Source organism: Schistocerca nitens, chromosome 3, assembly GCF_023898315.1.
Source record: "Schistocerca nitens isolate TAMUIC-IGC-003100 chromosome 3, iqSchNite1.1, whole genome shotgun sequence".
In the NCBI taxonomy this organism is placed as follows: Eukaryota; Metazoa; Arthropoda; class Insecta; order Orthoptera; family Acrididae; genus Schistocerca; species Schistocerca nitens.
In genome coordinates this window covers 810,329,187-810,353,800 of record NC_064616.1, presented here as the reverse complement: position 1 = coordinate 810,353,800, position 24,614 = coordinate 810,329,187, and the positions used below count along the sequence as shown (strand labels likewise).

At 42.7% G+C, this 24,614-nt stretch overlaps 1 protein-coding gene across 1 annotated transcript in view; it reads left to right on the top strand.

The window, feature by feature from the left end:
* The first annotated feature begins 4,976 nt into the window (after positions 1-4,976).
* Positions 4,977-24,614, top strand: part of LOC126248839 (neuronal cell adhesion molecule-like) — a 760,994-nt gene continuing 741,356 nt past the window's right edge. Inside the window, exon 1 of the mRNA XM_049950257.1 lies at positions 4,977-5,097. Within this exon, the coding sequence (XP_049806214.1) occupies positions 5,006-5,097 (92 nt within the window). The 5' untranslated portion in view covers positions 4,977-5,005. The remainder of the gene's footprint in view (positions 5,098-24,614) is intronic.

Genomic DNA, 24,614 nt, shown 5'->3' with positions numbered 1-24,614 from the left:
TGGGTAGATCACGTAACTAATGAGGAGGTATTGAATAGAATTGGAGAGAAGAGAAGTTTGTGGCATAACGTGACTAGAAGAAGGTATCGGTTGGTTGGACATGTCCTGAGGCATCAAGGGATGACCAATTTAGCATTGGAGGGCAGCGTGGAGGGTAAAAATCGTAGAGGGAGACCAAGAGATGAATGATGTAGGTTGCTATAGGTACTAGGAGATGAAGGAGCTTGCACAGGATAGAGTAGCATGGAGAGCTGCATCAAACCAGTCTCAGGACTGAAGACCACAACAACAACAACAACAAAGGGAAATTAATCTTGTGTGATGATCATAAAACTCAATTTCAAGTTTTTACATTTTTGAATAAATCAATGATTGTCGATGTGAGAAAAAGTTGTTTCAAGCGTATACCTTTTATAGTTTTTAGATATGACGTGCTGAATTTCGAAATCGAATAATTAATAGAGTTTATCCAAATCCTTCCCTGGATTCACAGAGTGAATAACTTTCAGTTTAGAAAGTGAGTATCGAAACCTGATCGTCCACAAATCTCTCTGATTTCACAGCGTGGATTATAAAAAGAGTTCAAAAAATTCTGCTTTGAAAAAACACAATTTTCTTCTTTTTCAGCTACACGTTGTACCGTCGTTAGAGGAAACAGGTAGAAATTTCACGGCAATATATACAGATTTTGGGCTACAGAAATTAGTTACATAGTACTTTAAATATGTAGCTTAAAAGCATATACTGATGTTCGTGAAGCTGTCTGTCGTTTGCAATACAGCTGAAACTGTGGTACAGTTATCATCTACAACTAATCAGAATATCTCTACAGTACATTGCTTACATCACAAGAAAATGTTGGGCCTAGAATGAAACTGATAGCGACTGTTACTGCTATAATTTCTTACTCTATTTTGATAAATTCTACTGCCAACAGTGCTATGTTAATGATCTTTTTTTTATCGTTTGTTGCTGGGTTATTGTATTTCTTTTCGAAAATGTGTCTGCTTATTGGTTGTGAGGACATGTTACTTGTAACAGACTTTGTAAATTACTGAGCGTGCGATGGATGGGGTGCGGTGCACGTAGTTTATTTTTACTTACTTTCGTGTTTTCCACATTGCCTTGGATTCGTGGAAACTGATCTCGTATAGCGTCATGATAACATGGGAAACACAAAAAGTAAATAAAAACAAAAATTGTCTTTCATAGATGAAAGATAACTTAGATGAGTCGGAGCATTTGAAAATACCAAAGACTGACAGAGGATCCAAATTTAGTATGAAGACAGGACAGATAAACTACGTAGCAACACGCAACGTAAATACCATCATGCAACCAGGGAAACTCAAAATTCTGACAGACGAAATGGATCACAAATTGATTCTGATAACTGGACTTCGAGGAATAAGAAACACTGGTCAGGAACCTATAGAATCACAGGGATATGGAAATTACAAGTGAATACAAGGAACAAGGGTAATGAATCAAGGTCCACAATTCGGAAGTGGATATGTGGTCAGACTGAAAATAACTGAATCCATAACAGAATTTAAATCACACTCTCCCATGTTATCAGCAATAATTATAAAAGCTCAAATAAAATACACGCAATAATGAATGCCCACGTCCCAACTAATAACAGAAATAGTGAGGCGACAACAAACATAAATAAAAACCACACCATCATTTTGATTGGAGATTTTAATACCCAGTGAGGGAGCGAAATCAGATATAGAGACATAATAGGATAATGGCCAGTACAAAGATGAACAGAGATGACATAAGGCTGGTGGAATATTGCGGATGACTTGACCTCAAAGTTAACATGCTTCAAGAAGAGACTAAATAAGCTTAAAACTTGGAAAAAATCCAGACTGGAAAAAAGTGAATGGCAACTAGATCATATCTGTATGGATAAAAATTACCACAGACAAATCTGCAGTGTGAAAGTTCTAAGAGGAGCAGTTACGCGATCAGATCATTAGATGATAAACATTAAATTCACCCCACTGACAAAGGAAAAAATTCCAACCCAAAAAGAAGGGAACCTACTACCATTATAAATTGATGAAAAGCAAGGAATATTAAGAACAACCAAGTAATATAAAAATAGCAGATGATATAGTGGTAATAGTTTCCCAACTGAAACAAACAGCTGAACAAGTAGTCCCAATAAATCCAAGCAAAAAACGCAAATGGAGGAACTATGAATGTCATAAAAAGGTGCCAGGTAGACTCCAAGCCTGGTTAGAGTATCAGAGTCATAAAGCACAAGACTCACACTTCAGACTCGTAAAACGAAGAAAGATAACCCAGAAAATAATAGGAAGGGTTAAACGCCACTCCCACAAAGATATACATGTTCTTCTAATTACAAATAAATATTGAGAAAACAAACAGAATATTTAGCAAGCAACTACAAAGAAATAATCCTCTAGTATTCATGTCAATGGATGAAAATAATAAATAGACCCACAGCAACAGAAAAAATACAGAAATTTTAGGAGAAACATTTATAAGATACTAAATTGGGAATATTCCCCAGATCTATTGAAATACCCCTATTAAAAAACTAGGAGAAAACATAAATCTACCCACAATGCATGAAGTCTACAAAGCTCTGAAGGAGCCCAAAAACTACAAAGCAAGTGGGGAAGCTATATTATTTGCAGGCTGTAGGAAATATGCAGCAGAACCAGTGAAGATATCATTACCCAATGCAGAGTGAAATCTGGAACAAAAAAGAACACTGGACTATAGCTACCCATATATTTCATCCACTACATACAAAAGGAGACAAATCAAATCTAGACAACTATAGAGGATTTTTCCCTTTTGGATGTCACATATGAGGTCATGGCAAGAACTGTATATAATCGTTGTAAAGGTCGCCTTGGACTGGAACTACGAGACTATGAAGAAGGATTTCGGACCTGTAGAAGCTGCCTGGAACAAATAATCACTTTGAAATTCGAAGTCCATTGCTAAAAATGAAGACAAAAACAACGAGTGATAAACTTTGTAGCCTTCAAAAAAGCTTGTATCTATAGATCTTTAATGATGAAGATACTAAGTAACTTCGGACGCCGTCCCAAATTAATAAAAATGATAAACTTGCTCTAGAAAACACCAGATCTAATGTAAAATTCAGAGAAGAAATACCTCAGTCGTTTACGATTAAAAGAGGCTTAAGACAGGGAGATGATTTATCGCCATTAGATCTGAACTGTGCTCTGGAGTACGGACGAGGGAATAGTACGAGGAAAATCCTAAAAACGTAAGATATGCATCCAAGAAAGATAAAATAAACTTAAATTTCTTGGCATTCGTAGATGATTTTGCGTTACTAGCTCATAAAATTCAGGAAAAGAGAAATCAAATAACAGGCCTAGAAAATATGGAACAAAATATAGGACTCCACACATCGTTCGAGAAGACTGAGATAATGGTAGCAAATCTACTATTAATCAACTGCCTAACCATAAGTAACAGCAAAGTAAAAATAATGAAACAATTCAAATACCTATGAGAAATATACACACAACTCGGACAAGAAACCTGCATGGCAAGAAAGAACTAATAAAACGATATAAGCTCAAAAATTAATGTGGTTTACATACAATAAAAATGCCTCTCGCTAAAAACTAAATTGAAACACTACAAGACGGTGGTTCAACTAGGGGTGACATACGAAAGTAAAACTGTTTCCATTGTCACCCAGAAAAACAGAACTGCCAAAATACTAAAAGTAGAGAGAAAAATAGCTAGAACATGCTCGGACAGTGTCAAATGAAGTCGTGCACAGCTAACTGGGATCCTTTACGGGTACTATACAGAAGGTACGAATATCCTTTTTGGTCACAGTATAAGAACACCAAAAACTAAATTAGCAAAAAAATTATAAGGAAACTTTGTGATATGAAGCAAGAAATCGGATGGATAAAGAAAATCAGGAAGGATATGAAAGAGCTAGAATTAATCCTAGACGATTTGCAAAACAAAGCAGAAAATATTAAAGAAATTGGAAAACATAAAAATAAGACCAAACAAAAAACAGACAAACGACATGCAGTAAAAACGGTATTTACAGATGAGAAACGACAAAAGAAAAAAATGGTTCAAATGGCTCTGAGCACTATGGGACCTAACATCTGAGGTCATCAGTCCCCTAGAACTTAGAACTACTTAAACCTAACTAACCTAAGGACACCACACACACCCATGCCCGAGGCAGGATTCGAACCTGCGACCGCAGTAGTCGCGCGGTTCCGGACTGAAGTGCCTAGAACCGCTCGGCCACCTGGGCGGCACGACAAAAGAGATCAGTACGAATGAATAGGTACTGGGCAATTCGGAAAGAAAACATACTGAATGAGATGACCAGAAAATAACTGACTGAAGTTGTCTAATGAGGTCGTAAAAGCAGAAGGCTAAGAAGATGAAAATTAATTGTACCAGCTTCCTTCTTGTGGTCGAGTCAAGCCGAAGAAGCCAGTGTTGCACAGGGAGGTAACTAAAGGTTATACTTAACTAAAAGCGTTACGTGTCACTGCAGCTAGAACAAAGCGATAAAACTCAACCACAAAGAAACTACTTATTTACAGTGAAATTATATGTCAAAAGTTATAAAAAGTGTGGTGTGGATAAGGAAGAATTAAGTTCTTCTTTTATTGACAGGATATTGTATTATTTCATTTCATTTACAAGTTCAAATGGTTCAAATGGCTCTGAGCGCTATGAGACTTAACATCTGAGGTCATCAGTCCCCTAGAACATAGAACTACGTAAATCTAACTAACCTAAGGACATCACACATATCCATGCCCGAGGCAGGATTCGGACCTGCGACCGCAGCGGTCGTGCGGTTCCAGAGTGAAGCGCCTAGAACCACTCGGCATCACCGGCCGGCATTCAACTTGTACTGAAAATGCTGTATGTGATTCATGAAGCATGTATTTGTCTGTTTGCAGATGTGCCAGACCCACCTGGTCGGCCATTGATCATGGGATTCACATCAAGGACTGTCAACCTTTCGTGGGCTCCCCCACCGAACAACCACAACCTGCCGATCACACACTACCTGATTCACATGCGGTAAGTCGCCGTTACCATCGCACTGCTTGCTTTCTTTTCTATTGCTGATTATTTTCTCTTGTTTCTCGAATCACAACAGAGCAGCCCATAGAAAATTGTGAAGGATATCTGAAAAAAATTGCCATATTGTTACAGGAAACAGTAATGGTCAAAAAATAATTAAAAGCCCTGTAGACACATGTCCGGAAGCAAATACTTGTGTCGAGAACGTTCAGTAGTGAATAGTTGTGAGACTCCCCTTGCCCAACTTAATTGAGAATATCACCTCTTATTTTTGGCGTTGATAAATCGTTGATTAATTAATAACATTTAGTTACTGGTGGGTCAAGTTCAGAAAGTAAGACGGACTAAGATGCAACTATTGATTTATTATTAACTTTGCGTAGTACAGTTATGAAATTAAGTACGATAAAATCATGCCACGAGATTCCAGCAGCAACTTGGGTGCAGAAGTCATTCATTCTGAGACGACATTCCCTACATTCGCACGAACGTTAAACATTATTCGCGCACAGGGCCGAACAAATATTACGGGAATACCATATCTACATGATATTTTCACTCTGCAGCAGAGAGTGCACTGATATGAAACTTCTTAGAGATCAAACTGTGTGCTGGACCGAGAGCCGAAATCTGGATCTTTGCCTTTCTCGAGCATGTGCTGTACCAACTGAGCTACTCATAACCCGTTTTCACAGCTCTACTTCGGCCAGTACCTCCTCTCCTGCCTTCCAAACTTCACAGAAGTTCTCCTGCGAAACTTGCAGGACTAGCAATTCTGGAAAAAGGATATTGCGGAGACACGGCTTAGCCACAGCTTGGGGGATGTTTCCAGAAGGGTCAAGCTTGGGGCCTTTGCCTTTCTGGGGCAAGGGTTCTTCCAACTGAGCTACCTAAGCACGACTCGTCACTCGTCCTCGCAGCTCTGCTTCCTCCAGTACCTCGCCTTCTTCCTTTAACTCACTTGGTGCAGCAGCAGCCTCCAAAAAGCGAAAGTCCCGAGTTCGAGTCTCAGTCATTCGACTCTAGCGGCCGCACGAAGCGGACGTGCGGTATTTCCGCTTGCGAGGCGTGTGAGCGAGTTTTTGTTTACCTTGCGGAGTTAATCTGCACGGGCGCCAGTCTCTATCATGGTGAATAAATATAGGAATTCTACATTACGATTCAACTTCTGTAAAGAATACGCAAAATCGGATGCTTTGGAAGTGGAATGCTTCTCCTGTGGAAATGTTAAGATCCTGGCAACGGAACTTCTAGGAATAAACCTTTCCATAGTTAGTACCACTGTATATGTTAAAAGGTGATAAACAACGCTGCGAGTGAGAGGATTCTGCAGACGACCAAACCCGGCCTCCGCTTTTGCATTCGGACGAGAACGTCGGTGTGGTCACGGTGGAACATGTGGGTGTGGGGATCCAGACGGGATGGGTGTTCGAGTTGCCTTTTGAGCTCCCATCCGATGACGTAGTGGCTTTCCGGCCATACAGAACATACATGGGCACACGGCGGAACGATGGTCACAATTGGGGGCATTCTTAACGGGGTACGTCAAGTCACTATTGATCTCAAGAGCCATGTACCATCGTATCTGACCAACAGCCATTGTCTGCCGGGCGCTGCTGATTTACGATGGTCAGACACGGACCTGTTCTGGATTTGGATAAGAAGGTAACCTCGGGCGAGTTGTACGCAGCGACAGACTACTCAGTTGCCTACCGTCAGGCAAGCACCGTCACCGGCGATGGCAGTGCTACTGGTCTCTTATGCGACGGTCCTCTCTGTACCGCTTGAAGATCGGCGGGACGTGGACACGTTAGTGAGTCGGGACTGCCTTACCCAGGATAACTCGGAGGAATGGGTGGCGGCGACGGGCGACGTACCTCATTCGATCGTTCCTCCGGCATGAGTTTAGTCTTTGGGTGATCATGCGACAGGTACTGCAACAGGAATCGATTGCCTTATTGTTCCGACGAAGGCTTTTTTGGCGGACGGGCGTGACTCCCTCTCATCCCCTGAAACGGACGAGTGGCCACTCAAATAGCGTTCCCCAAAAAGAGCAAGAAGTAGCGCCGTACGACGTCTCCACGAGATGTTTCCGAGTGCCCTGACGATGATGTGGCTGAACACCCGAACGACGCCTAGGCATCTTCGCAACTGATTGAGGCCATTAAATAACATCGGAGCTCCACCTATCGGTGCCTCCATCAGCGTACGCATGTGATGCCCATCTGGAAGGCTCAAATTCGGTCGGCATAACAGACAAGGCTGCTGTTTTGGTGCCAGCGGAGATTGAAGACATGTAAACCGAAGCGCCACTTGTTGCTCCTGCATCGGGTGATGGAATTTAGGAAACTCCGGACCGCGTGGTGGGTTCACCGGCGCCCGAGGCGAAGGACTGATGCTTGATGACGGTGAAGGGAGCTGGGCGGATGGGTGCCTCCACCAGACTGATCCCGCATCGATGCCGACTAATCCTGGCACACACTGCTAGGATGGGAATCAGTGGCACGCCTGCCGAAATGCAAAGATGAATACTGACGATGTACGTCCACCATTCGAGAAACGTCTTCTAAAGGAGATGATTTGGGCGTATAATATAGGCATTTCATTGATGCAGGAGGTTCACTTCGCTGCGCAACGGCACGTCGCTAGATACCGGTCCTATGCATCTCCTGGGGATCATAATGGTGCCGGGGCAGCCGCTCACAACCGTGATGGGTTCTCCAGTATATTCTCTCTGCCAGAGGAATGGCTTTCACGACGTTGGAAACAAGCATAATTAACATTTACATTGTGCCGGGTTCTTGAAAACGGCGAGACAGGGACCGCTTTTATCCAGAAGATATTACCTCCTCTTCCTTGGATGTCACGAACATACCCTCCTTGGTGAGGGTTTCAGTAGCGTTTTCAGCCAGACGGATTAGTGGCGACAGCCCAACATCTACCAGCACTTGGTCATTCGAGCTCTTGCGCTTCGTGACACATGGGAGTTGCTCCACGGAAATGCCCAAATGAAATAATTTGGCGAACAGACTGGATCACATTTATACATTTATGAGCCTTGCCATTGCTGTAAAAGATGAGAAACGTTGGGTTGGCCATTGCCGTTTCCCGATCACAGCGCCTGCATCTGTAAGGTTCTCTCACGTTGGGAAGTGTGGAGGCGTCGAACCCTATGGAAGATCAGTGTTCAAAATCTCCAAGATCCCGACTGTCAGCAACAAATAGTTGTGGCGTGAGAGGCATGTAAAAGGCGAATAGGATTGTATACGTGGATGCTTGATTGGTGGCTCGATGTGCCACACTGGCGATCCGACGTACATTAATCATATACAGAAGGGAGATAGCAGCATAGAACCGAATTCTGCTTTGCAGCACTTCGCGACTTGGATGACTGACCACCAGGACAGATTCAGGGAGCGTTGGTGCGTACATGTCACCAGGACGTGATATTAAATGAGAGTTCATTGATGTACTCGGCTGTGCAAGAATGGAAACGGCGACGTCAGCACTTGGTCACGGAGTTGATCACCTGCCGGCCACAAAGGGTAACACGTCAGGCAGAAACTGTCAATGCATTTGTGAAGCACTATCAAAACTTAATCGAGAGGATGATAGCTCCCTCTAGGACCTCGAACCTACCGGCGTACATGTATCCTATGCCCTTATATGTGTAGATGCGGGTGCTATGATGGAACATTTGAGCAGCGAAGAAGTCTATGAAGCAATCACCATGGGTGCTATGTACAGATCGTCGGGAATCTATCTGCTTTCTGCTGAATTCTATCGAGCCTTACGAGTCGAAATGGCTCCGAGATGGACAAAAATGGACAACGAACTGCTGTTACAGCCAGATATGTCGATTCTACCAGCATTTGTGGAAGGTACACCGGTGCGAGTATATACGCCGTCGCTTGGGGTACCGCCCCATCACTCTGCTTAACGCTGTCTTTATGATTTTCGCCCGGCTCGTGGTTCTGCATTGTAGAAACGTTTCCCCAAAACAAACGAGTCTGGGTGGTGCGGCGAACGTCGAAACGGCCATTGGAGACTGCCGTGATGTGACAGTAGTGGCTAAGGAGTGTCAGTTTAAAGCAGCAATTGTGGCAGTTCATTTTGATAGCGCTTTCGACAGGTTGCGCAGTGAGTACCTACACACGATTATGGCAAATATGCGATTTCTTGTCCGCATCATTGGGGTGTATTCAAGAAGGAGCACAGTCTTCGGTTCAGGTCGATGGACGGGTCGCAGAATCAGTCCCCATTCGCCTCTCGCTCCGACGGGGTTGCCGGTATCATTGTTATGTTTGCGGTAGCTCTGGAGATGCTCATTGGGCGGCTGACGAACGCACTATCAGAGGTCGAACTAAGGTGTTACACTTCCAGATGTCGGGTATACGTAGATGATCTCTTGCTACTTGATCTGTGCAAGGGAGGCGGTCGCAAGAGTCCTGTTACTTCTTTCGGAGCGTGGGGCCGTGACGTGTAGTGTAGTTATGGAAAAATGGCGGCAATGCAGACGGGGTGAGGCCTCACGCTGGAAGAACTGCCACCGCTTCCATGCGTTCAACAATTTCGCGACTCGGCATTGATTTCACCCCATCCGTGTACTAATCCGCGGCAGTCAGCTACCCCCGTATCCTGCGGTTAATGCATGGACGATCTATCGACATTTCCTACTGTAGCTCGACCGATATCTGAACACGTAAGTGGCTTCTCGGATGATCCATATTGCATAGGTGCTTCCACGGCCTATTGTGATCGGCCGGCGTCTACAGGTGGGCCTGGGATACTTTCTGACGGTTGGATCGCCCATAAAACTGAAGTACGAAACTCTTACCCTCTTTCCAAGAGAAGAAGGCCTCCGACTCTGGAACGTTCGCTGCAGTGTGGATGCGCTCTTCATGACTGCCATGTTCAAGCAGTGACGCGGCAGGAGTGAATCTTTTACGTACCACATACTGGACCTTCTTGTCCTCGAATCTCTCATTCCCCTGATGGCGGTGGGTATCATTCCGCCGTCATTTATGCATGTGTCTTTCTTTATCGTGGCACTTAGTTACGTCCGCGAACGCTACCACCTTTACCGAAGGATTTTTATGGATTTTTGTTGCTAAGTATACACTGTCACGTTGTTGAACTCAAATGACGCAGGTTGCGGGGCCCTGTGATATACACCGGAGATTCCTCCCATAATCGGTAGGGACCACGCGTTACTACGGAGCCTCTGAAAAGTTCAACACCATTCAGACGGTTCACGATAGTGGACTGCGGGACACGCTGTTCAGCTCTGCATATCAGAATCTGGACAACGACGGTCATCACCTCAGTTGTGGAGCAATTGAGGTTGTCTCCCTCCTAGCACGCCAAATAATAGCTAGCTATTATCTCCGTGTACCGTCGCATGTCACTACAGCTGAGTCCTTCATTCACCCAGACGTAAAGTACTTTCCGACAGCTAAGTCACGGGCTGTCATTTCGATCAAAGAGCGAACGATTAAGTATCTTTACGGCGATGATGACAAATCGCGTCTCTATTACCGAAATTTTCTACAAAATGCTTATGACGATATACAACGATGGTCCCAGTATTAGAAAACTTTCGCAAAGTTGGGGTGTGTCAGGTGCACATGGAGCGCTCTTTTTTTCGTTTATTTTCCCATTCCCGCAGATATTTTGACACCTGGACGGTGCCGACCCTCTCTGTCCTTCATATTTCGATTACTGGTCGGTTTTTTGAGGGGCACAGTGTTTATTTTCTCCCTGTATCGCCAACGATTGTGCTGATGGTGATGGGGACGCTGTGGCCAAGCTTCTTGTGTCTGACCCCTGCCCACTCTGCCCCCACGTGCTTCTGCCACGACAGAGGCGAATCAGTTGGTTCTCCTCGTATTTGTCAGCTATTTTTTACCCTCATATTCATCCTCCTCGCCTATGGTGATGAGATTCCAACGCACTCTGGACAGTGGATGCGACTCATAAATGTTTGTATTAATAAAGTTATACTTTCCATTTCGTTGTTTTGGTTCTCCATGGCAAAAAAAATATAAGAAGAAGAAAATAGTCACTCCATACAGACGTCGCGAAATGCAGACACGAAGTCCTGAGTTTGAGTTCACACATTCCCTTACTTTTTTAAACTGCATTTCGGTTGTCTGTTGAAGTTAGCAGTCCGATGTAATCTCAAAAGCAAAACAATGATACCGGCTTTCTGTTCCTCACTTAGCTCTAACATCATTTCGTCAAGCTCAGTAATCTCGGTTATTCTTCTAACTGGCTCTATGTTTTCGATCACCTGAGCTTATTCATCACTTTCTCACATTCTCCTTAATTTATTTGCACTGGTATTCAGTCTTCCTGGATTGTTAATCTTGTATGAACATTATTCTAATTTCAATTTCCATTTTAATAAACGCGATGATGGTCCTTTCGCATCAAAAGGAAATAAAAAAGTAAAAAACCACGTTAGTGGCTTGTAGGCTGTTACTCTATTGAATATCCTTCTGTACACGTGTGGTCTAAACTAAAGTTACATAAAAATTCACGTGTCTGGCTGCAACTTCAGCCTGCGTTCCGTTACTCTGTCAAATATCTCGCTTAATTTCTAATTATGTTCTCTTAAAGAACTGCTGTAACAGATAATATGGTCCAAATATACTAAACATCTTTTTCCTGTAATCCTGACAATGCGACTTTCATTGATCTCTGAAATGTACTAGGTGCTCCTTTCAGATCCATAGGTATCCTCTTGTGCTCATAATGCTGATAATTAGCAAAAAATTCTGTTTTCTCCCTGTCCTGATGATCCATCAACTTCTGCCGATATCCGTAGGCTAAATGCAATGTGGAAAAGTACTTAGATTTTCCTATCTGATCAAGAATTACCGATATATCTCGTTTACTTTACGATAGTCATTCACCAACCTATATTTTAGTTTTCCATTGGCATCGACGTTTCTGGGAGCTGATAATACCTGAACATTCCATGGTCTTAGTCTTACTACAATAATATCGTCCACTAACATGTTTTCTACATGTTCGCGTAGTATCTTCTTTTGGGATTGTGGTATCTGATACAGACTGATATTTACAATCTTGCCTGTGTTCTCGTACGATTTCGAAAGTGTACGTTTTACTGTCTCTGTAAATGACAATTTGTCCCCTTTTAAATGAAACAAATCACAATATTCACTTCACAATTTTTTTACTTAGTATTTCTCTTTCTCATTTAAGTTCTCCGTACCTGAAGCGTCTCTGCCTGCGCTATACAATTCTTGTAATCCTATGCCGGATCCAACGTTTCTGTTACCCTCCTCACTATAGCTCCAACGTATACGTGCTCTGTAATTAAGGACACGGAACTCGCACCACTCACTACCTCACTAGCGTTCATCATACTAACATGCATTTACCCTAAGTATTTTGTATTCGAGCTTCTGAAATCTATACACCCTATGGCACTTCTTGTTTTGTCACTACTATATTTTGACCTCCCAGAACCATCTTCTGTCTTTTCAGTCAGATCCTCATGATGTATTCTTCTCTGGGTCCTGTCGTTTCCTTTGGTTCATAGCTTTTCCTTTCTTTTACCGGTGTCGCATCGCATCGTTCCCTCTCACAGAACTCGTTTAGCCTGTTCTTATTTTTAGTATCTCCTCTTAGTGATCCTTTTCGTATCTTACAACTTCGAGGTTTCCTCCGTCCTTGCAGTACTTCCTTTTGTGGTACTGTCAATATCGAAATGTCATGCCTGTTCTCTGTTATTTGTCTCCAGTTATAATCAGTGATGCCTCTCTGGTGTCGTAATAAATCTCTACCTAATATACCAATATATGGGACATCTGTCCCATTTTATAACACATGGATTGCATGTTTGCCTAACACCTTTCCCGCTATAATTAAATTCATTTTTGCTGTACCCATCGTATTCTCGTACTGTGTGTTACTCCTTTTAACTTCCGTACTTCCTGACGATTTACTGATATTTAGGAGGTTTATGAGTCCTCTTGAGGAGATTTATATGTGTACCTGTATTTATAAAAAATTTCAGTTCTGTAGCGAATTCCTTTCAATAAGTCCTCATTATAGTATTTTTTGCCTCGCGCCTACTACTCTCACTTTGGGCCATTTAACGGAGGTTATGCACGACTGCTGTCTGTCTATACCACCTTTTTCGTTTCCCGTCCTTTTCCCTGGAATCTTACCGATTGTGTCTGTACTCTGTGGCGCTATATTCCCATATCTATAGCATTTGGGAGTTCGAAAGTCCTCCCTCTGCCCCCAACACTGACAGTTTTCACATATAACAATCCTGTCATGTTTCACATCAGTATGTCCTGGCTCATCCCAATGATAGCAGTAATTTTGGAACTTCTGTGCTGTTGCTGCCGTGTTGTTGTGTGTGCATTCATCTTACTCGGGTGTTGTGACGGCAATGTTTGGCTACTTGCCCCATCTTACCACATGTGTCACAGTTTATTATGCTAATTTATTCCCCTTAAAGCCTGGTTCTGTTCTTTCACGGACATAATCGCGCCCTCTTCTTGTTGGGGTATTTCCACGACCTCGCCTAAATACAGGTTTTCACCTCGACCGCACACAATAGTTTGTATTCTGTCATTGGCTAATCCTTAAATGAAAAATGCATGGCCTAGTGCATAAATTCCAGAGCACTTTTCAGCTGTTCCCCATCCGTTACTCTTGTGGCGGCAACCGTGAACGATTTGGATAGCTCATCTATCATATTTCCTCAAGTATCAATTGATTCACCTGAGTGTCGACTGCCTTTAAACATACGACAAGCATAGAAATATATAGTTCTTTTATCAGCTAGTTCTCCTCTAAAATGTTTCTCACTTCCAGCTAATTATTCGTGTTTTCACTTACTTTCAAATTTGCTCTAGCATTTCCTGTTGTATTAGACTACACATACTAAATTATAATTTTGTATCCTCGATTTTAACGACTTCAAAAGCGGCATTCAAATTTTCAATGAATTCTCTCATTTGTCTTATGTTACTATCAACTGTCTTCGAAACCAAAACTAACGCATCCGCAGCAGGTACGTTATCGCTATTGGAAGACGTCATTTTGTTAAAACCCAAGGGAACTTATTCTTAATTCGTCGGACTAGCTTACCTGCTCTGCTGCTGTGCTATTCCCAATTTTCCTCTGGTCTGCTGGGCTCTGCTGGTCCACCGTGTCTTGGGCTCTGCCACTCATATAGTTTTCTGGGCATTCTAGAGTCTTGGGCACTGCTGCTCTTGTATTCTGCTGGGCCCTCCAGAATCACTGGCGCTGCTACATATATATTCTGCTGGTCTCTCAGCAATCTCCCCCGATGCTACTCGTGTAGCCTGCTAGGCTCTGTGGAATCTTGGACGCTGCCACTCTAGGTAGTCTTCTGGGCTTTCCAGAATCTTGGGCGCCGCTACTCTTGTATTCTGCTGGTCTCTTCATACTCTCTGGCGCTGCTACATATGTATTCTGCTGGTCTCTCCGGAATCTCGGCCTATGCTACTCGTGTAGGCTGCTACGCTCTATTGAATTTTGGGTGTCGCCACTCATATAGTTTGCTGGGCACTGCTGCTCTTGTATTCTGCTGGGCTCTTCAGAGTCTCTGGCGTTGATACTAATGTATTCTGCTGGTCTCTCTGGAATCTCGGCCGGTGCTACTCGTGTAGCCTGCTAGGCTCTGTGGAATCTTGGGCGCTTCCACTCGTCGTAGTCTGCTGTGCTTTCCAGAAACTCAGGCACTGCTACTCCTGTAGTCTGCTGGCACTCCGTAATGTCAAACGTTGCTACTCATTTAGTCTGCTGGTCTCCCAGTATGCTGGGCGCTGCTATTTGTAAGGCTTTCTTCTTCCTGCAGTGAGACCCAGTGGCACAACTGCCATATTTTATTCTCCCGCTCCTAATGTTTTTCGTTCCCATTATTCACCTAATTCATCACTCACCACAGTTCGCTAATGCCACCCCACACATCTGAAACCAAATTTGTATGTCGCATTCTAGAATAGTTTCCCTACACCAATTTTTTTTTTCTTTTGGCTTTGGTGTTTCCAGCGTGGTGCCGCCAGGGCGTTAACGACAATATGGTTGAGTCAGCTTCTTTGCCAAACTTATAGCAGAGATAAAAGGAAGGAAATCTCCTTGCTTGTGATGGATGTTCAATTTCAACAGGTTGGTAATTTTCCTGGATTTGGCAGGATTTAGCTACTGATGTAGCAAGTTATCACATTAAATCAGTTCGTTTATTGTTCTGTCAGCGCATTTGTTTATTGTGGTGTCTGACCAAAACTCCATAACAGAATTTCTGTTGCTTTCAATAATCACTAGGAACAAGGTTTATCAGAGGCGAGTGCTTTCCTGCCACTCTGTCTACTAAATGCTTCCAATAGTCACTAGGAGGGACCTTTATCAGAGAAGAGTGCTGTCACTGTCACTCGGTCAGCTAACTACTGGCCACTTGGCCCGAATCATAAATCATCAACACTTTCAAATAATTCACTGTCAATCGAGGGCCACTTGCGCTATAGTACAAGAAGAAAGTGCTGATCAGTAACTTCTTCCTGCTATTCATGTATTCTCGTTGTTGAAGTGTCTGTTGCTCCATGGGGTGCTGATGAGCAGTGACACCGCACTCCGGCTGCTCGCATTACTCGCCGAATCTCCTTCCTCTCGACTACTCTCACCCCAACTGTCACTTCACTTTAATCTACCCCTCTCTGAGCTTTTACTTCTTTCTACAATGATCCTGGGTGCACATGGTCCTCGACGATATTTAGCGGGAATAGTCTTTCTGATACTTACGCAGACATGTGTTCATCTTAATGTTCGACTATCATTCTAAATTGTACTCGGAATTCTTCCATTACACTTGTTGGAAAGTTCCCTATCATTTCACTGACCTCAACCCTCGGCGCTGCTGTTGACGTGTCTTGTGCACTACTCGCAGGCATGTTTGACCAGCCTCGAAGAAGAAACAGTGTCCAGTTGCTTTGAGATTCGTTATCTGCCTCTGATATCCTGTTTGATTTCCCGGTTTGCATGCAAAACCCGAGTGACTTCTTCCGTCGTGATCTGACATGTAATTAAAATTATTAACATTTTGTACTGTCATTACAAGTCATGTAACTGTGAAACTGTTAGGAATTGCGTCTCCTACATCAGCAATTTTTGTTTTGAGATTAATGATTCCATGGATTGTAAGCGAGGTATACTGTAAAATGCAGTCCAGATATTCAACGGCGGAAGTGGTAGACATGACATTGTGCTACACGTTAGCCAACGCCGTTAATCGGTAGCCATATGTCATGTTCGCCGGACTATATCATCAACGCTGCATTCCAAGTGACCGATGAAGTTCAGTATCGTGTCGTCCCCGTTCACACGATCTTAATGCGCTGTATTTCTAGCTATGGGGACATTTGAAAGCATTGGTGCATTTTATATCCATGGAAAACATGCACACGTCATAGGAGCGTCTGTTCCATGCAGAGTTACTACGAGAAAAAAGGCGGGAAGGAAGATTAGTGTTCCACATGTAGTCAAAACCAGGTCACTAGAGACAGAGTACAAGCTGAGATTTGGGAAGGATGTGGAAGGAATTCGTCCGTGCCTTTTCAAAGGAACCATCCTGGCTTTCGCCTTAAGTGATTTAAGGAAAACATGGAAAACATAAATTGGATGATCGGATGGGGATTTCAAACGTCATGCTACCGAATGCGGGTCCAGTGCGATAGGTACTGTGGCACCTCTCTCGGTACTAACTACGCGGGCACCAGATGGGCTCGTACGAGTTGGTGATTCTTGGAGGAGTGGGTTTAAGGATAAGTAGTAACCGTACTGGGAAGTTACAGTAGTGTCAACAGACAAAAGGTTATTATACGGCACGATGGCCTGTATCTCAACAAATATTTTGAATGGGCTTTCTTCTAAGTTTGATCATTACTGTCTCGTGTAAGAATATGGTACAGTTTTCAACACGCTGTATATGACGCCAAGTATGCACAATGGGTGACAACATGAATCGTGACTAGAGTTCTGAATTTAATTCCTTCAAAATCCACAGAACAGGAAGAGATCACTACGTTAAACAGGCACATACTTTATAAAATTATCTGAAGCGACATTCTATTTAAAAAAAGTGAGAGTATTGTTACATAATCATATAAATGCAAGACGGGCCAAAAACTAAAATTTTCTAACGCAGTCTACTAAGATCTGATACAGCTGTCTCGGACCTCTGAAGCAAATGAAATGTACCAAATGTTTAGAGTCTGATGGCTTGGGGGGCCTGGCTTCTCCATAGTTAGCGGAGTAGCCTTCCCTTCATATTTCTTCTTTACAAAATTCCGATTTCATTCACTTCACGTATTATTTTAATGTACGATTTCTAACGGTGTGCAAATGATATACTGTACGCAAAGAAATGGAAGAAATAAATTTATTTTCATTTAGAGTAATAAATTTCATCCTCCAAATTCGAATAAATTTGTCACAAAACACATTCCTTTGCAAGCATGAGACGTTCTAGAGGACATCTGACTATTTGTTGAACACTGTGGGAGGTAAAAAAAGTTAAGTTTCACCTTAATGCCGACTGAATGACTTTCCAGCGATTTTACATTTTCTTTCGTGAGAAAGATTTTTAAACCGTAATAGATTCTAAAAGCGGCGTCAGACATGACGAATAGGGCATTTGTTCACCGAGATGTCGAGGTGTACTCCCCATATCGCGAACGCCTTGAACCAGACATGCGCACATTGCCGTGCATCAGATTACTCTGTGTACAACGAATATCCGCCGTTCAGTAGCTCTATAGAATGGAAACCCATTGGGCAATCGTAATTAGTGCAGCTGATTTTGTGGTGCTGACGTGTGGCGGTATGTTAAGGAAGAAGAAAAAGAAGGTAGAGGACGGTGTCAGAGCAGAAATACGTGAGTATTATATAGTTTAAGGAAAATTCCATTTAACAACCTTCTATTTTTAAACTTAACATTATTGTTTAACATACTTTTCTCTGTAACTGAGAATTCTATTGAAGTTAGTTGTCGTTGATGTAGGTATTGTATTGTATATTAACTGGGGGCCGAGCAGTAGTGGATCACAGCGCCACAACGACTACCGCAGTCCACTTCACCTCTGCGCCGCCAGACACTGAACCACTCTTTCAGGGTTATTGTGCGGTTCGGCCCCTAGTGGACCCCCCCTCCGCACGCCTAACCGGGCGGGTCTGACGTAGGTATAGTGGCCCAATCTTGAGTGGCAATCTTGCTAACAGCACCATCTGGAAATTTCGAAAATTTCTGTAGAATATCGAATGAAGACTTTATCTACAATAATAATGTAAGTAATGACAACACAAGGGTCACGAGAACGCTGCTATTTTTTACTTGAGACCAATTGTTTGTTCAAAATTAAATTTTTTTCAGTTTGTTTGTAAATTATTTAGATTAAGTATCTGCTGAGAGTGATAGCGACAGCAATTTCTTCCTCGGCCCTCGTTTATGTGGAACACAATATGGAGCACCGTCCGCCGCGCACTGTACAGTGGCTTGTTCAGTGTAGATGTAGGAAAATATGAAAAAGAATCATGCAGATCAGAAGATGATGAATGCTAACTTCGAAACTCAAAGAAATTATCAACGAAAGAAAGTAACAAGCGAGGAAATACAAATGAAGATTAATTTAGACAGTTTATTGCGTAAGTGTATTGATCACGTTCTCACAAGTGCGAATGCAGTAACGAAAGGACGATGAACGATTGCACAACCAAGACCGCTTGCAAGCAGAGGCGAGGTGTAGCCGGCGTTCAAGAACACGTCTAGACAAGTCTTCCACTTTGATGAGGCGCAAAATAGGCCGACACGGTGCGGTAAATGGTGAACACGCAAACTCGGCTGTCGACCCGTCCTCAATATTCAGAATAGCTCGGTACTCGTCAAATGCGTGACCGAGGGTCGTCGGACGCTCAATACTTACTTAGCCTTACGCAATAATAATGAGCGCCTGAGACCGGTATTAATGGTGTGCGCAATATATTGAAGACTGCAGAACTTATTAAAATTCTGTCGGCCTTCTGTCTATTGTGCAGTATATGCATCGTGAAAGAGTGGATTTGCGCAGTCCTTGTGGAGACGGAGAGAAATGAAATGCGCTCTGAACGAATTTAGGCGAAGAATTGAAAAAAGTAAATGTCAAAAGATCAAAACGTGGGCTGGAAGATATATGTGAAAGCATCATACGGTACATCGTCAACCGAAATTCTTGATTGGTCAGGAAACTCCAGACGCCTCATTGTCTGCAATAGCAAAGGAGACAGAAAATCGTGATGGTATGACAGTAAGCAGAAATTTTTATCTGACCTGTAGCAGTTCTCGGAGTTGATAAATAAGAATAGGTCATCTTTCCGGTGAGTTGTTGTTGTTGTTGTTGTTGTTGTGGTCTTCAGTCCTGGAGACTGGTTTGATGCAGCTCTCCATGCTACTCTATCCTGTGCAAGCTTCTTCATCTCCCAGTACTTACTGCAACCTACATCCTTCTGAATCTGCTTAGTGTATTCATCTCTTGGTCTCCCTCTACGATTTTTACCCCCCACGCTGCCCTCCAATGCTAAATTTGTGATCCCTTGATGCCTCAAAACATGTCGTACCAACCGGTCCCTTCTTTTTGTCAAATTGTGCTACAAACTCCTCTCCTCCCCAATTCTATTCAATACCTCCTCATTAGTTATGTGATCTACCCATCTAATCTTCAGCATTCTTCTGTAGCACCACATTTCGAAAGCTTCTATTCTCTTCTTGTCCAAACTATTTATCGTCCATGTTTCACTTCCATACATGGAAGAAATTTCCATACATACCTCCATACATACTCACTCTTCCGGTGAGTAGACATGTTCATTTTTCTTGCAACAGTTGTCGCAACACATACATGGGGTCAAGTAAACTTGTTGTCAGTAGTGGAGACGGGAGCACATTTACGTGGGTTTCTTTCCAGAATTTTTAATTTTTTTTTTTGGTTAGGTTCGTCGTGTTTAAAAATGTTTAGACTGATAACATGGGGATTGAAGTATAATTTGTTATGTAATTTGTTACTCAACATGACATTTAAGAGTGCAAAATAATTTTGTATGGGCTCTAGTCGATTGCTTAAACGTGCTCCTGTTACACGATAGGGTTACGCACCTTGGGACGCACGTTAACGCACATCATAGAACACAATAACTACTAAACAAAACACACTACTAAACTTTTCAATTTTTGTGGCAGTAAATAAAATTATAGTCTTAGTTGCACCAGTTAACATGGCAAAACACAACTATTTTACTGGTATTAAACTAATTCATTGGCGAACTTCACCCTGTTAGCATAACATGCCCTACATGAAAACTTGAATTTTAATTAGAGGCATATTCATCATCAATGTCCTAGCTGCAATTTATGCCCCCAAAAAATAATGTGTCTCCTGTGGCAGAATCGTCGTGAGTCCACCTTTCACATCTAAAGAACTGGACCTATTCTTGATTTATTTTTGATTTGTTGTATAGTTACAAGCATTAAATACCAAGGCAATTTTCATCCTCTTCACCAGACTACTGCAGGTTGTAAGAGAAAGGAAGAAGAACTAGTATGTTCGTTAAGGTGGGGGTGCTTGCCGCTGTTGGAGGACTGGTTTGTTAGAGGAAACAACGGATGGAGGAGGAGACACAAGATGATAGACAATATAAAGGGAGGCAGAAATGACGGGATCTGAAGAATATGGCGGAAGGCAGGCGAGCACAGAGTTACCAAGTGAAACCAGCCTCTGGGCAGAACATTAATGATACCAGAAGTAGGCCTACAACATATTTCCTTGTTCTTGCTTTTAGCGGTTGCTTGCCCTTACGTGTGGTTACTGTCAGAAAATTATTTCTTTCTGCATAGTTTCAAATAGCTTTTGTAGCAGTTACTACCTTTTTTTCTCCTGTGGCTTCATTGTCTTACACTGCAATTCTAACAGCTATTGCCTTTCCTTGACTGGGGTACCAATGAGAACGGTAATGCTCAACAGAGCGTAAATGTGCCGAAACAGAACTGCGTAAATGCGCCCCACTGCCATGTTTAAATTAGTTTCCAAAATACAACAGTAACTTTCGGTGACTAACTTAAAACCTCAGCTACCGACAGGTGTTGTTGATATACCTCGATGTGGACAGCTGAAAATGTGTGCTCCGACCGAGACTCGAACCCGGGATCTCCTGCTTACATGGCAGACGCTCTATCCATCTGAGCCACCGAGGACACAGATGAATAGCGCGACTGCAGGGACTTATCCCTTGCACGCTTCCCGTGAGACTCACATTCCCAACTGTCCACAATTCTACATATGTATTGTACCTTATAGACATTTGCCCAACCACTCATTACTCGCGCACGCTTTGGCAATTCCCGTGGTTGGGCAAATGTCTATAAGGTACAATACATATGTAGAATTGTGGACAGTTGGGAATGTGAGTCTCACGGGAAGCGTGTAAGGGATAAGTCCCTGCAGTCGCGCTTTTTATCCGTGTCCTCGGTGGATCAGATGGATAGAGCGTCTGACATGTAAGCAGTAGATCCCGGGTTCGAGTCCCGGTCGGGGCACATATTTTCAGCTGTCCACATCGAGGTATATCAACAACACTTGTCGGCAGCTGAGGTTTTCAGTTAGTCATCATTTATTCCAGGGAAAAGCTGCACGGTCATCAACAGTAACTGTTTTTTCGAGAACAAGTTACTGTCTTCGTATATATAGTTAAAGGCTACCCAGCCATTGACCTTCGTCTGTGCGCATTCGCACAGGTTGCCCAAACTCTTACGGGAATCGCCAAAGCGTGCGCGAGTAATGAGTGGTTGGGCAAATGTCTATAAGGTACAATACATATGTAGAATTGTGGACAGTCAGGAATGTGAGTCTCATGGGAAGCGTGCAAGGGATAAGTCCCTGCAGTCGCGCTATTCATCTGTGTCCTCGGTGGCTCAGATGGATATGCCCGAAATGTCGCCAATTGGATGACGACCATCACCGTTTAACTTGTATCGCGGTGGAGGACGTATGGTTCCTAGGAAGACAGATGGTGGCTTGCTACCTCCGTGTGACCCCGCAACATATTACACCTGCTTCCTTCTTACATCCGGAAAGTGACTACTTTCCGGCGACTAAATCACAGTCGATCATCTGGGTAAAAGGTTGGACGATCGCGTACCTCTATGGGGATGCTGCCAAGTCGCGACTCGACTTTTGGTTTTTCTTGCAGCAAGCCCACAATGAGGTTCATAGATGGTCACACAATCGGAAAACCTTTGCCAACTATCTTCAGGCAGTCTTCCTCGACCCATTAAGCAGTTGGGATGTGCCGGGTGCAGTCGGTGTGCACATTTGACAGCTGATAATGAACCTCACGCTTCTCTCACCGCTCCATATGAAATGCACATACTATACCATGAAATGATCTACATGTTCCTTTTAACAGAGTGGTCCTTATGGAAAATAAATAAATAAAAAACAACATCCCTGTATCCCTGTTCCTTTAAATTTGTGATTTGTTTTACAATGATTTTTTTTTGTTTTGTTTTGTTTTTGCAGAGGATGCATTTCATTTAGTGTTTGTGAACTGCCTAATTTTGTATCCAAATAAATAATATAAAAAAGAATGTAACACCTGCAACACACGTGATGAAAAAAAATGGTCAGCGAAAAAAAAAAGTGATCAGGGCTCGGAAAAAAAAGATGGATAGAGCGTCTGCCGTGTAAGCAGGAGATCCCGGGTTCGAGTCCCGGTCGGGGCACACATTTTCAGCTGTCCACATCGAGGTATATCAACAGCACCTGTCGGCAGCTGAGGTTTTCAGTTAGTCATCATTTATTCCAGGGAAAAGCTGCACGGTCATCAACAGTAACTGTTATTTCGAGAACAAGTTACTGTCTTCGTATATATACTAACTTTCGGGTTTTCAAATTTTGCAAATGTACCATGTAAGATATAATAATCCCCTCTAAACGAACATATGAATGTAATTATCTATTCTCAATTATTAAAGATATGTTGCCTAGGAGCTTCGATGTTTGAGTAACAATATTTACTCACCTTGCACAAAAACACAAATATGTTCTTCGCTCTAACAATGGAAAGGTCAGATCCGACATGTCGAAACCTATATTGGATTTTTCACACGGGAATACTACACCGAAAGAAATGAACTGTCAAATTTTTAGCTGTTTAGGCGAACGGCAAATATTTTTAACAAATGTTGAAGCTACTCATTTTTGCCGAACGAAGAACCGATTATAACAGCATTTTGTGCGGCCTCTCATTCCCAACGCGCAAATCGAAGACGCAGTCGTTATAAGAGAATGTACCGCCACGGAGAGGGACGTCGAAAGTGCAAGCATGCGAATTGTAACACTTGAACCATACCATATATGTCTCAAATCATTAATTTATTGAATAATGTGAGTTCATATTGAGAGCTGAACTGTTGCAGATGTAATTATTATACAAGTGGCTAGTAGAGGCCGGCCGAAGTGGCCGTGCGGTTAAAGGCGCTGCAGTCTGGAACCGCAAGACCGCTACGGTCGCAGGTTCGAATCCTGCCTCGGGCATGGATGTTTGTGATGTCCTTAGGTTAGTTAGGTTTAACTAGTTCTAAGTTCTAGGGGACTAATGACCTCAGCAGTTGAGTCCCATAGTGCTCAGAGCCATTGGCTAGTAGAGGAAACAGAATAAAGGCAGTCTCTGATGTTACATTAGAGACGACTTCCATCAATCGGCACTTTAACTTGTTACAGTAAATATTTTATAATAATTCCTGAATCACAGTTCTTACGATAATTTTGAATAATGTTATAGTCTTCTGACCGAAGACTGATTTGATGCAACTTTCCATACTACTCTTTCCTGTGCAAGTCATCTTCGAATAACTACTGCAACCTACATCCCCCTGAATCTGCTTAATGTATACATCTCTTAGCTTCCCTCTACGATTTTCAACTCCCACACTTCCCTTCAACACTAAATTGGTAATCCCTTGATGTCTTACAATGGTCCTATCAACCGATCTCTTCCTTTTGTCAAGTTATGCCACAAATTTTTTGTCTCTCCAATTCTCTTCAGTACCTCGGCATTAGTTACGTGATATACCCATCTAATCTTCAGTATTCTTCTGTAGCACCACATTTCAGAAGCCTCTATTCTCTTCTTGTCTAAACAGTTCATCGTCTGTGTTCCGCTTACATACATGGCTACACTCCAGACAAATACATTCAGAAAAGGAAGACTAACACTTAAATCTATGTTCGATGTTAAGAAATTTCTTTTCTTAAGGAACGCTTTTCTCGCCATTGCCAGTCTACATTTTATATCTTCTCTACTTCGGTCATCAGCAGTTAATTTTCGAAACAATTTCTGCTTTTATTTTGCATGGCAAGCAACTCAATCATTATTCATGCGAGTTCCGCGTCGTCGAGTGGCGACGAGTGGCGACATGTTAT